The sequence below is a fragment of the Ruditapes philippinarum genome, unplaced genomic scaffold, assembly GCF_026571515.1.
Source record: "Ruditapes philippinarum isolate M1 unplaced genomic scaffold, ASM2657151v2 ctg563_1_1_1_1, whole genome shotgun sequence".
Classification (NCBI taxonomy): Eukaryota; Metazoa; Mollusca; class Bivalvia; order Venerida; family Veneridae; genus Ruditapes; species Ruditapes philippinarum.
Window position 1 is genome coordinate 87,617 of NW_026855307.1, and position 12,675 is coordinate 100,291.

General features: G+C 29.8%; 2 protein-coding genes across 4 annotated transcripts in view; one reads left to right on the top strand and one right to left on the bottom strand.

Annotated features, from left to right (window-relative positions):
• LOC132742870 (gamma-aminobutyric acid type B receptor subunit 2-like) overlaps positions 1-3,574 on the bottom strand; it is a 15,479-nt gene extending 11,905 nt beyond the window's left edge. The window contains 2 exon segments of the mRNA XM_060731370.1: positions 665-802; positions 3,380-3,574. Coding sequence (XP_060587353.1) covers positions 665-802; positions 3,380-3,463 — 222 coding nt within the window. The 5' untranslated portion in view covers positions 3,464-3,574.
• A 3,284-nt stretch (positions 3,575-6,858) lies between these two features.
• On the top strand, positions 6,859-11,880 carry LOC132742866 (uncharacterized). 3 transcript variants are annotated; one of them, XM_060731366.1, is made up of 5 exons: positions 6,859-7,071; positions 7,874-7,993; positions 8,666-8,863; positions 9,795-10,031; positions 10,387-11,880. In XM_060731366.1, exons 2-5 carry the CDS (start codon positions 7,897-7,899, stop codon positions 10,950-10,952), a joined length of 1,098 nt encoding a protein of 365 aa, XP_060587349.1. In that variant the 5' UTR covers positions 6,859-7,071; positions 7,874-7,896; the 3' UTR covers positions 10,953-11,880. The 3 variants fall into 3 exon arrangements, with proteins under 3 accessions (XP_060587349.1, XP_060587348.1, XP_060587347.1); XM_060731365.1 differs by lacking the exon at positions 6,859-7,071 and adding an exon at positions 7,079-7,544; XM_060731364.1 differs by lacking the exon at positions 6,859-7,071 and adding an exon at positions 7,079-7,273.
• The last annotated feature ends 795 nt before the right edge of the window (positions 11,881-12,675 follow it).

A 12,675-nucleotide genomic window follows, 5' to 3' on the forward strand; every position in this document is an offset into this window, starting at 1 on the left:
GCGATATTCATAAAAAGCAAGTGCATTTCTATCAAAAGAAGTTTCCGATAAAGCACTGTACGCTGGATATCTAAATCCATGAACTAAATTAAAATTCACGAGTTAATGATGTAATTTCAAATATTTTTGATGACTTTGATTGAATATTTCACCTAGGAAATGAGCAATGGCTTAACAAGAAACTGGTTGAATTTCTTAAAGCTGCACGCCTCAAGATGAGCCAACATATTTCAAGAAAATCAAAATTGAGAAAAATGTACGAATATTTTAAGAAAGGTAAAAACATTCAAGATCCAAGTCAAATTTTACAAGTTATGTGCGGATTAAAACTGATTTTGCGGTATTTTATCGCCATACTACTTGTACTGTGTTACTAACGCAGTAAGGGCTTTTTGATATATTTTTTTGATGTTGATAACTTTTTGGTCATTTTCTTGGATTGTAAGTGCCGATTGCAATATGTAAATTACTTTAATTGTTCACCTCACAATATTTTACTTTTAAATACATTTCTAAATTTTTCATGAAAATTGACATGAATATGGAGGCGTGCTGCTTTAAATAATAATAATAACGAACTTTCTGATATTTTGAGCAAGGTGATAATTATTCATTTGGTATTAACAAAACATATTAAAGGAGAAAACATGAATACAAAAAATACCTCAATGACGTTATAGAAAGGAACTATTTGTCCAGTCACAGTGAGTGAATTAGAGAGCGTAGGTCCAATGATAGCGACTTTTGGCGGGTCCTCCTCTAACAATTCAGTGAGTCGTCTTGCTGCCAAACCAGTTTCACCCTTAATAAAACATGTATTATAAAACATTTTTATGTCGGATTTCTTTGCAATATTTGTTACCATTTATATATGTGAGCGCAATCTATTTCATCCTCGATTGTGCTTTGCCAGAATTACCCGAATCTAAGAAGGTCTTTGTAGGATCTTCCAATCAAGCCATACTCTATAGTAAGACATTATAAATCAACAATGTACCGAGGTAATTAAAAGGAAAGAGATGTAGAGATTCTCATAGAGGACATAGAAACTAACAGAAACAAAATCTAGGAAATCATTCTGCTAATTGTAAAGTATATGTATGGGTAAAGTATATTATAATAGGAACAGACAGAAATTATGATAGAATCACGCTTGTTTACATATGCTAAAAAGACAAACAAAATTCCATTTGTTTTGTAGATTTTGTCGCTGTATTTGGATAGAATAAAGTTATTTTTCTAAGTGATTACCATACAGAATAAGATAAGCAAATAAGAAAATGAAACGTCAATATTGAGACAGAACAGAAACGAAATAGGAATGAATATTAAATCAACTCTAATTCCTGTCGTAACAATAATATTGACGTCAAACACATTATCATTAAAGTTTTATTACAAAATATAATTATTCGCAACAGAGAAATGCTTTAAAATTCTAGAAATCAACCTTAAAAAGGTTTTGACACTTAAAAAACATCTTTATCTATGGCTTTGACTATGTGTGATCTTAGTCAAAATTGAATGTTGGCAAGACATCCGATCTGTTTTGATTTTTTGTGTGCCAAGAAACATTTAAGGATATAGTTGTTTAAGGGACATAATATTATATCATATATGATATCAGAATTTGTTTGAAACCTTAAACCACGTAAACCACAAAATTCTTTATCTGTTATTTGACCAGATTCAATTGTAATGGTACATAAAAATTGAAGTTAAATACTAATTTGAATTTATTAAGATTTCGCTGTTTGCATGTTATTATAGGCAAAAAATGTCTCGAAGTAGAACATTTGTATAATTTCATAATCAATTTGTCTAATGGCAGAGAAATGATCATTTTATTTCACTTGAGAGCAGAATCAATTGCATGATTTTCCGAGATGTTCATAATTACATTGTTCAATAAAAGTAACATTAAACATCACAAGAACTGTGTTCCCAAGAGATTGACAATGTCACTCTTTTAGAGAAACTAGTTTAAAAGTTATATATATGACAATTCATGTAAAAAGCCTATATCATGTATTATTATTTTTAAAGTGGTAACAGACATACGTTTTGTCTGCCGATTGTGAATATAAATAATACGAGGGTGTGTCAATACGTAATGCAATATGGTCAATAAATTTATCAGAAGCGCAAATATTTTACAATTTTCTCCTTCAATCATATCATATTATCTCCTCCTACAAAAATACAAAACTTCAGGTATCTAATCCAATTTTTAAATGCTTCAACATAACCTCTTGGTATACCTGTCAATACCTGCAAGATGGTGGCCAACCCGAGACAATTTCTACTATTGTAGCGATGATCTGCAAGATGTTTTTTTTTCAGTCTATGAAAATGTCACAGGGTGTCAAGTCTGGAGAATACGGTGGATGTTTAGGAACAGTAACTCGTCTTTTGATTACAAGAACTCCTTTGTGTGCAGGGTTGTTCTCATGCAGGAAATACAAACCAGTCGAAGGACGAGCTTTATCGAAGTATTTTTCAATGTTTCTTGAAAAGATATCTCTGTAAAACTGTAATGTGACTATAAACAGGAATTCGGACAGCAGCTTTCAGGGTGTTAAAACAAATAACATACCTCACTTTATTGATACTAACCAATCGCCTGGTCCACGAACATATTGGTGTCCCAAATATAATTGTTACACTTGAAAAATAGCGTAAAGTAAGATTTTTCCTGAGCGTTTGCCCTTCATATTTTACATGAAACTGCATGTGTAAAGCATTTCTTAAATGTGAATAAAATTCTTATTCTTAATAGTTTACACAAACACAAGAATCACGAGTAAAATAAGAAAATATGCCTAATATTGCATTACATATTGATCCAGCCTAATATTATGCTTTTCATATGACTTCTAGAGGATGTAACTATTAAACATGTTTGGATATAAAAGTATAATTTAGATATAATTTTATAATAATAAATATGCTCAGGTGTAAATATTTACACAGTGAAATCTGGAACTCTTGAAGGTAACTATTAGAAACCTGTCATTCATTTTTTGCAAATATTTAGACCAAAGCATAACTTAAATTAAGATTTTAGGTCTGCCAGCTTATAGTAAAAAGTTCTTGTATGTTTCCAAAAATGAAATTTAATTTTCTTTTTGCATAGATCATCATTATTAGATGAATAAATATATCGATGTAAAAAGAGTGCACATTTTTTAAATTACAATTATGATAACAGCAATAGAATAATAAATAATAATAATAATGATATTGATGATAATTGGGAATAAAAAGGAATAATGATAAAAATACTTTATTATTGTACAATTTAATAAGCAACTGAATTAAAACAAAGATACTAACTGGTCATTTTGGAATTTGAAATAAAGCAATAAGATAAATTTACCTTCGTATCTTTAATGATTAATTTAAATTCATAGTCTTTCAAAATACCCGCCTTGTTGATTCTTTGAAATGCATACTCAAACATCGTAGGAAAAAAGTTTGTATATTTCGCATACCAATTGTCAGATAGTTCAAGTAAAACTCCTACATACAATGGTTTCCTCTCTCCAAAAGTATAACCAACACAGCATACCAACCATGCCAACAAAATATTCCAAATAATCATCACAAACGATATATGGAATAAATTTTAGTAATATTAACGTCATTTGATTTTTCCTAAGATAAAGAGAATCGTATTGAAACTAAAATGTTCTCATATTAAATTCTCCCATTTGACTCTCCCACATGCTCCGTGTGAAAAGGTAAGTAACTGACTATTTGTATGTTGTGAGGTAGCTGTGAAAGGTATATTGGTAAATTATCTACGTGTTTGAAGTTCTAGACATCTATTTTACTATAGGCACTAATAACGACGATATAAGATACATGTATAGTCTATACACCTAATTTGACCACAGTTGTCATGGTTATAGCTTAATGAATAAAAAATAAAGAACAATGTTAAATTTACATTAGTTTTTTAAACAAGGTGAGTGTATATATATATTCTATTAGTAAGAATTTAGCAAGTTAATGTTATTTTTTATCTTGTCTATGCTCATCTCGATTAACTGATTAAGGCTACCTCTGGTTACAAATAGAGATCACCCCGAATATATCTTCTGTATTCCCTGAAAAAGATATGCTATTTAACATAAGTGAATACTTTGTATCGTCAACTAACGTAGAACGTTAACTATATATCTTTATCGGGAAATGCTCCCCTCCCTGGCACATCTTGTAAATTGAGGTCAGCAAAGACTAAAGAAACGGAAACCCGCACATGTTTGATAAATTTCATACCATCAAATATCGAGTTATTTTCTTGAAAATTCACACAGGTATTTACAAAAATCAATATATTTGTAATAGAAAAGACCATTTCAATTACCTGATAACTCTTAACATTAATTACTCTGATTATAACAAACTGTTTCTAGTTAATGCACTTAATTCAATTCAAAAGAAGGCCCCGCCCAAAATAAAACGTATACAATATATCATCATATGTTTTAGGTTGTGTCATGTTCATGTTTCATAACGGTATGTACAAAAAGTACAACTGATCTTATTTTATCATCATCAGAACACTGTATTAAATATCAAAAATATACGTATTCAAATCTACCATCATACCAGTTTAATACAAAGTGTTGTCATTCATGTCTTTATTTGTAACATTTAAAGAATACATAAAATACATCTTCAAGACATCATGTATGAAATTAACATAATAATATTGACGATAACGATCTTCTCTTGGAAGACCAATGTGACCAATATCTGAAGCCAATGTTAAAACACTTTCATTTATAAAATGATCTTCAAACTCACTGATTGTCTTAAGTTAAGATCAAATGTTACAGTTCCAAAGTCAATGAAATGGCATGGTTAAATGAGAACTTACTTCAGCAAAAGCAGCAGATTGTACACTAAATTGATCAAATCGCGCAAAATCAATTTAAGTGTTTAATCTACCGAAAACAAAGCTGTACAACACATTTACTATAATGAATTTCAATAGTATAAACAATAGAACAACATGTTACACATATGTATATTTAAAGACGTTTTCCACTATTGTTTTCAAATGTTTGAACTTTGAGAGCTAATGTTCAGAATTCCCGTCGCAGCAAAAAATAAATGGTTATCTCAAGTTCAAAAGTTAACAATATTATGATTGTCGAGAAAGCCATGCCTAAATAACTAGAAATATTAAAAGATATATTTACTCAAACATATACTTAGATATATCTTCCCTTTACATTTTCCGAAATTGTCTCACAACTTATTTTAACTTATTACGCATAAATAAAGTCAACTTCTACAAGTATGATATCGAGTTTTGATTTCATATTGCTTGGTAACACTTTTATGTAAACCGCAAAAATGGATTAAATGTATTTTAGTTTTAACAATAAAAAATGCATTTTTGTTACATGCATTTTGTGACTCCATTAAATTAATCCGAACAAATGTTTAGCTTTATTTATTCTGAAACATATTTTAATAAAAAAATTAATGTTAATCTTGACTATAAAGAAGTGTTTATAATTTGAGGAAAACTTAAAATGTTAACTCGAATGTCTGCTGTGCTTAACGTCAATATCATGAATAGCTGTTATTTGCAGGACAACATATATTAAAAATAAGTGTGATATTGGTTCAACAAATAAGGCCACCTTATTACCTTTGAGTACGTCAAATATTTCTGATATCAATTAATAAATACATTTCTTGATTTAATTCAAATGAAAGAATCCTAAGTTTTTTTTAACTCACTCATATTTATCGTACTCTGAAACGACATCCGAGGAGCATTACTTTGGCTTGGCTAAGAAAGCTGAAGAAGTATCATCAAAGTCCTCGAAAGGAATATAAAAAAAAGAATAACCACCTTTGTTTAATTTATCTAGTAGGCGAATATTTAGTGTACTTTTAAACTTGAATAAAATCGTATGACATCTTGGGTAATCAAAGCATTTGTATAAATCAAATAATGATTGTATTTTTGATATTTGTAAACTAATATGTTGATTATAGATCTATTTATACTGTATTAGTAACATATCAAATATTTGTTTTGATTGATTGTATCTTTTCTTTGTAAGATATAAATAAAGTATTTGTATCCCTTTTTGTAAGACAATCTGTTTTTTTATCATGTTATCCGTTAACATCTATTGATAAACATCTTTTATGGCACATTTAGGTTTGAGGCGCGCTATAATAAATTGAGGACCAGTGTCTGATATGTGTTGACTTTTTGAAACAGTTGGTTTTGTAACATCATGTCTTTTATAGTTTTGTTCGTTTTAAAATAAAAAGATACTAATGTATCTAAAAAGAGAAATGATTTTATCAGATTCAAAGCAGCACGCATACAATATATACAAATTGTTTTAGTTAGATCAAACACAAAACGTATGAAGAAATAATACATCCAAGCTCGTATATCAGCTAAATATATGGTCATTATAGGCAAAGTAAGCTATAGCAACATGGTTGAAATGTGTGAGTATATTTAACATATAACATGGAAACTGTTGTAAGGTTTGTAGATATCTAAACATTATTCAAACTCTTAATGAAGTTTTATATCATTTGATTTTAGGTTTTTGTTGCGATCATCTGCAGTGGTACAAATTTTATTGTCAATGTAAAGTTGATCAATAAAAATCGTTCATTAAACCTATTCTGTCTTTGGTACAAAATATGATAATCATTTATATAGCAGATGTCATACATCAGAAACACACATTTGTTTTAATGGTTCCTTTGTCAAGATATTTTGATCATCGATATGTAATGCAATAGTTGTTTATGTTTTTAATACCACAGTCATATAAAGATTTATTTAAAAAACACAATGATTTAGCAATATCAACTTTATAGCCCCCTCTCTTCAAAACAGAACAAAATATGCTCATTGGAGGCTTCTAAAGAAATATAACAAAGATTAAGGATTATAATCTATTGTGATGGATTTAATAGCCTCGTTATTTTAGATGTGTATGCGTCAGGACATTGTTGTCATAACCAGTGATTTGTATTATTTTAATCTCTAAAGCAAAGTCGGAATATTTGAAGGTATTTGATAAACGACTGCGGATTGTATAGTTTATTTAATTCTTAATACTTAAATCATTTTATTAAGGGAAGTTATCGGGTTTCAGTGTCAGAATAAACAAAACTACCATTTAGATATACAAATCGTTCAATTAATTTGACAAATTGCTTTATAATTGCTCAAGAGATATGAGTTTTATTTCAATATAAATGCGGTATATAGGTAAACAATGAACATTTCTATATCAATATGATTTAAATTAATGAAGTATCGATTGCAGCTACAGGCGAAAATCAATAAAAAAGATCAAAAGCTTCTTTACATTTGTAAAGCTTCACTGATTTTTGCGAATAATTATAATAAGCCGGTTTGGCACTCTGATTCTATTTGTTTTTGAAGAGCATTATTTTCTTCAATAAGTACGGAAAGTAACGATTTATAACGGAATAGTATTACGTACTTAAGGAAGATTGGATATATTAATTCGTCAGCAGTATGTATTATATAGTTTATATTGTACCTTATTATGAAGAGTTGTCTTTACAGCACTCTTTAAGTAGACTAAAGACTTGCTCAAGATTTGCAACAATGATATATATGTTACTTTTTAACTATTTTATATGATTAAATGAATATTGAAGCTACTGGCGACTAAAAACGCTCCTTAGTTTATGCGTGGATTATTCATGTTGTTTTATGTTTTGGCAGGTTTGAAAATATGCTAATATCGAAAACAAAATGTATGACTAGTCTAACAATAAAATAGTTGTTCATGCATTCAGTAAAAAATCTGACATTTATTCATATTTTTTTGTTTTGTAGAGGAATATAATTCGCAAATAAGGATGTCAGATGACGCGCATGCGCATACAACCATTGATGATATAGAAGAACATTATGAAGAAAAAGATGACTCTAGGCCATTTTTTCAAAGACAAAAATGTAAGCAAACATCAAAGAAAACGGGAGGCTTTAGTTATTCTAAATGAAGATAATGAAAGTCATATGTCATGAACATAAGTGTAATGAATACAGATACCCTTTGAAATGTCGTTAATTTAAAATAATAAGTGTTATTAAAAATAACCCTGGGAATACAGAAATGTCGTTAACTTATAATGAAAAGTGTTATTTAAACAGATACCATAGGCTACTAATCTTCAGCATATCTTTAAACTATAACGCAAAACATATTCATGTATGTTTGAATTATGTATGAAATATAGAGAAACTTTATGTCCAAATCTAAAAGTTTAGCCATTTACAAAGAATTTCTACTTTTTTATTAACAAAAATGACCATTCCGTATCATACCTATTTTTTTATCATACTACAATGTATATGTTTTTTATATGACCAAAGTAAAGGTAAACTATATCATGTACGGAAGGGCACATTAGGTCTTCCTCCACCAGTAAAGCTGGACATATACTGTGTTCTGTTGCGGCGTAAAACCCAATCCAAACAAACAAACAAACTGTATCCTGCTAACAAATTCATAATCATGTCCAACGATTTCTACAAATGAAAGTGAATGTCTTAAAATTGTACAATTTTATAGATGTCACATCATCTTTGCTGCGATTAAGTTATATTATTTGTATGCATTTTCAGATGAGGTGGGTATTTACATCACCGTGTATGACGCTGTCCCTGTTGAAGAAAAGAGCCATGGACTTGAGCATTTCTTCAGAATGAAAACCACAGAAATATTGTACGATGAATTTGCTAAAATGGATCTAGTTGACATTCGCACAGAATTTGAGAAACGCCACTCCCTTCCTAAAATGTATATAGAACGATTCGAACCAGGTTAGGGAACAATTCTGTTTTATTTATTTATTTAACCTTATACAAAAAAAAATAGAAATTTGCATGATAATTTAAATACATCACCCTAAAGTAGTTACCACAGTACGTGTAGGAATACTAGCTTTTCTATGGAAGATATTTTGAAACGGATTTGGCATTTATTTATATGATTCACTTATGATTAGGTCCAACCGCTTCGCTCAACAGTGAGATAATTTGATTTGTACTCCAAATCCCGTTAGTTCGATCCTCAGGAGAGAAAAATAATTTATTGACAATCTGGGACTTTGAGTGTAATGTTCATTTGTTACCTGATATAACTAAGTAGAAAAAATGTGTTGGAATTAACGTAAAATCAAACACACAAACTTATGATAAGCTTCTGGCTTATGATTTTTATGAGCACTAAAATCTTTATTAAAGATCGATTATTTTTGATAAGAAATGTTTTCTATGTTGATTATCTGATAATCGTGTTTTAATTTAATGTTTTATATGGATAAGTTTGACAGACACATTGATTTCCTAATGATTCAATTGTTAAATTAAGAAATTTGTAGGACAGAGGGATGTTGAAATACACGCTCCATGCCTTGTTACTAGTGTTTACCCATTTGTTGTGATCATTTAGTCCTAAGAATATAATTACTTACTGGTAGAGTAACATATATAACATAATAACATCTAAACATACTTTAATTAGAACAATGTTTGGTTTTTCGTGTTGATTTAATTTTTTTTTAAAGATGGCAAAGATAACAAATTGCCTCCTGTTTTAAAACGCATACTATAGTCTATAGTTTGATGTAAAACATTTGTCCATTTTAACGTCTTTATTGTCACATTTAGTCCTGCCTAGCACATAGCGGTGTATGACAATGTTTCTGATATCATATCTTTTTCACATTCTTTATTGGATTAAATATTTTAGGAATCGTTATGGCTGTTGGATTCGACACTATCGAAGCGCTTGACGAACTTTGGACGATGTACAAAGAAGAAAAACTAAATGCTTTGATAGAAAGTATCTTGATAACAGCCGGTGATTTGAAAGCAGCGTCCTTAAAAGATGTTACCTTGAAAACAAAACTTTGGGAAGATGAGTATGACGTTTGTAGACAAGAGCTGGAACCTGATATGAAACAAAGACTGGATATTCAATTCAGGCGTAAAGTCTCAGTTTATCTATTCAAAATATTTGTTTTATAAATTGTTTTAGTATTTCCTTCGCTTTTGGCTATAAACAAAACTCATGGACAAATGCCCATAAATATTTTCACGATGCCTGGAAAAATACATTATTTCATGCTATACTATACTTGTATTATTTTCATTTATTGGATTGGTACAATATTTATCAATAACAATTTTACTTTAATTGTTTTTAAAAGGTAAATAATAGTACTTGCATTTAGGTGGATAAATAATAGAGAGATTTAAATGATACAAATGTTGACTAGGAAATTTTAAGATCATCGGATGCAAAGATTTTGTTTTATATTTTCTTTACTATTCTTTTTTAGCAAATGACACGAAGATGGTTAAACGACTCAAAGCTTATCAAAAAGTTATTGCCGAAGATATACTGCGCATGCGCGACCTTGATAACGAAATCGAATTAAACAGGAACGAGTTCATGAACTGTATTCGTAACCTGCTTCCCGAAGATGTTGGTCATATTCCAACTCTTAAAGATTATGAAATACTTGTTCATTCACCGAAAGCAGAACACATGTTCCACAAAAAATTGCTAGATCTATATTCCAGTATAATTCAAAAATGGCGCCAATATTACGAAACGTATGGGAAAGAAATTGTCATGCCGTTGAAGCAGCTTCATGCAGTTTGTGAAAACCAGAAACAAAAAGACATCAAAACAAAGATCATTCACAGCATACAAGAAATGCAGGCTATGTTATGTGATGATTATGATTTGAGATTAGTCACTCATGCAGAGACAGAGAAAAAGATGGCTCGGCGAGAATATCCGGTATTCCGTGGTCTTCTTAGTCTCATACCCATTGGTGCAGAACGTATTTCAGACATAGACATACAACTAGATGAATATATGAGAGAGTTTAAAGTGTGATTGAAACTTAAATTGACACAAAATATTGACCTTTCTTTATAACCTACGTCAACATAATTATCGGCTCTTAATAAAAACCACAGGTAGTTTTGATAATTAGTTAGATATATATTTTTACTGCAAACAAATAAGTGAACCCAAATTACTCTTATGTAATAATAATTAATTTTGAAGCATTATGCCTGACAATGGAAAACAATGGATTTCCATTGATGACTGGGACGAAAGTATTGAAGAATAATTTGCTATATAGTGTTCTGCTCTCCATGTCATTGAATCTTTTTATTTGTGTGTGCGTACGTGCATATGTGTGTGTTTCTTAAGATCTTCAATTACATACTAATCAAAAGACGATCTGCATGTTTTACTTATATTAAGATTGAGAATCTAAATTTTCTAAATTAACTTTACAAAGCCAGAATTACAATTCCAACAAGCGGTCGAAAAAAGTACCAATTTCACTATGTCACATTTATATATATAGCGAGAGTAAATATATGGCTAACGTGCAAAACATTCCCTGACTAATTTTGTAACTGTCGACATGCTTTAAGTTATGCCTGTTTATTTATATTTGAGGAATTAATTGCGCACCGTTTCTTTGGATAAGTGTTTGATAACGATGTTAGTTTTTAAATAGGCTAAATGTTTCTTAATTGTTTGTACATTTGTACTACGTTTTGAGTTCGCAGCATTGGATTGTCTTTTATTTCTAAGAAAGTATTCTTTTTAACAATCATCTTTCATAAAAACTGTGCAAGCACGTTAACGTTTACGGAGAATGAAAACATGCTGATAAGCTTATAGCAACGATGGAACTGGTAGTTTCATTGTCAAATCACATCGCATTATCAAGTGAAAAAAAAAGAAACCTTTGTCTTAATGCGAAAAACAAATAACGGAGGGCAGAATTATCTAATCAAACGTATATTTTTATGCAATTAATCTTTTTGTACATTGCCATCGGACATGTTAAATCACTCGACCTATGGATTTGAGGTTTAGAAGTGCACATGCACGAGAAATAAACCTCTAATAAACCTCTAAATTGATTTCCAAAGTATGATTATTTTTCACCTTGTACGGTGTATGATAATTAAAAAGTGATTTAAAAACATGTGAGCATTCTTTAAAAAGATATCATTTAGTGTGTTTCATTCCATTTCTATATCCACACTGAAAATACTGATTTGAGGTATTAACTCCTACTAGGCTAGAACGTTATTCACTATTTAAAGGATGGTGTTTTAACAGTGCAAAATAATAATAAGATTATTTATAACCTGTTCGAAATAAAAGGGAACTAATTAACTGTGTCACTTAGAAGCAAAATTCAGAATATTAATGATTCCGTGTGAAAAAAAACATGACTCAGTATTTGAGACGTCCTGCCAGTAATGGAAACTACATACTAAAAGATTTCTGTCCTATTATAGATTATCTTAAAGATTATCAGTAATGGAAATTATATATTAAAAGATTTCTGTCCTATTATAGATTATCGCAACATCAGAATTACGAAATTTTTATAATTGCATTCCAGTGGCATTTTTAAATTGATTTTAATAACCGGACATTTTTAAAATCATGGTTTTAAAGTACGCCTTATTTCCTCTGGATATTCAAGAAATATCTATGTTACAATATCCGCTGGTTTTAATTACATTAAAAGCTACCTCTTCAGACATTGTGTGTGTATGTGTGTGTTTGTTTGTGTGTTTTT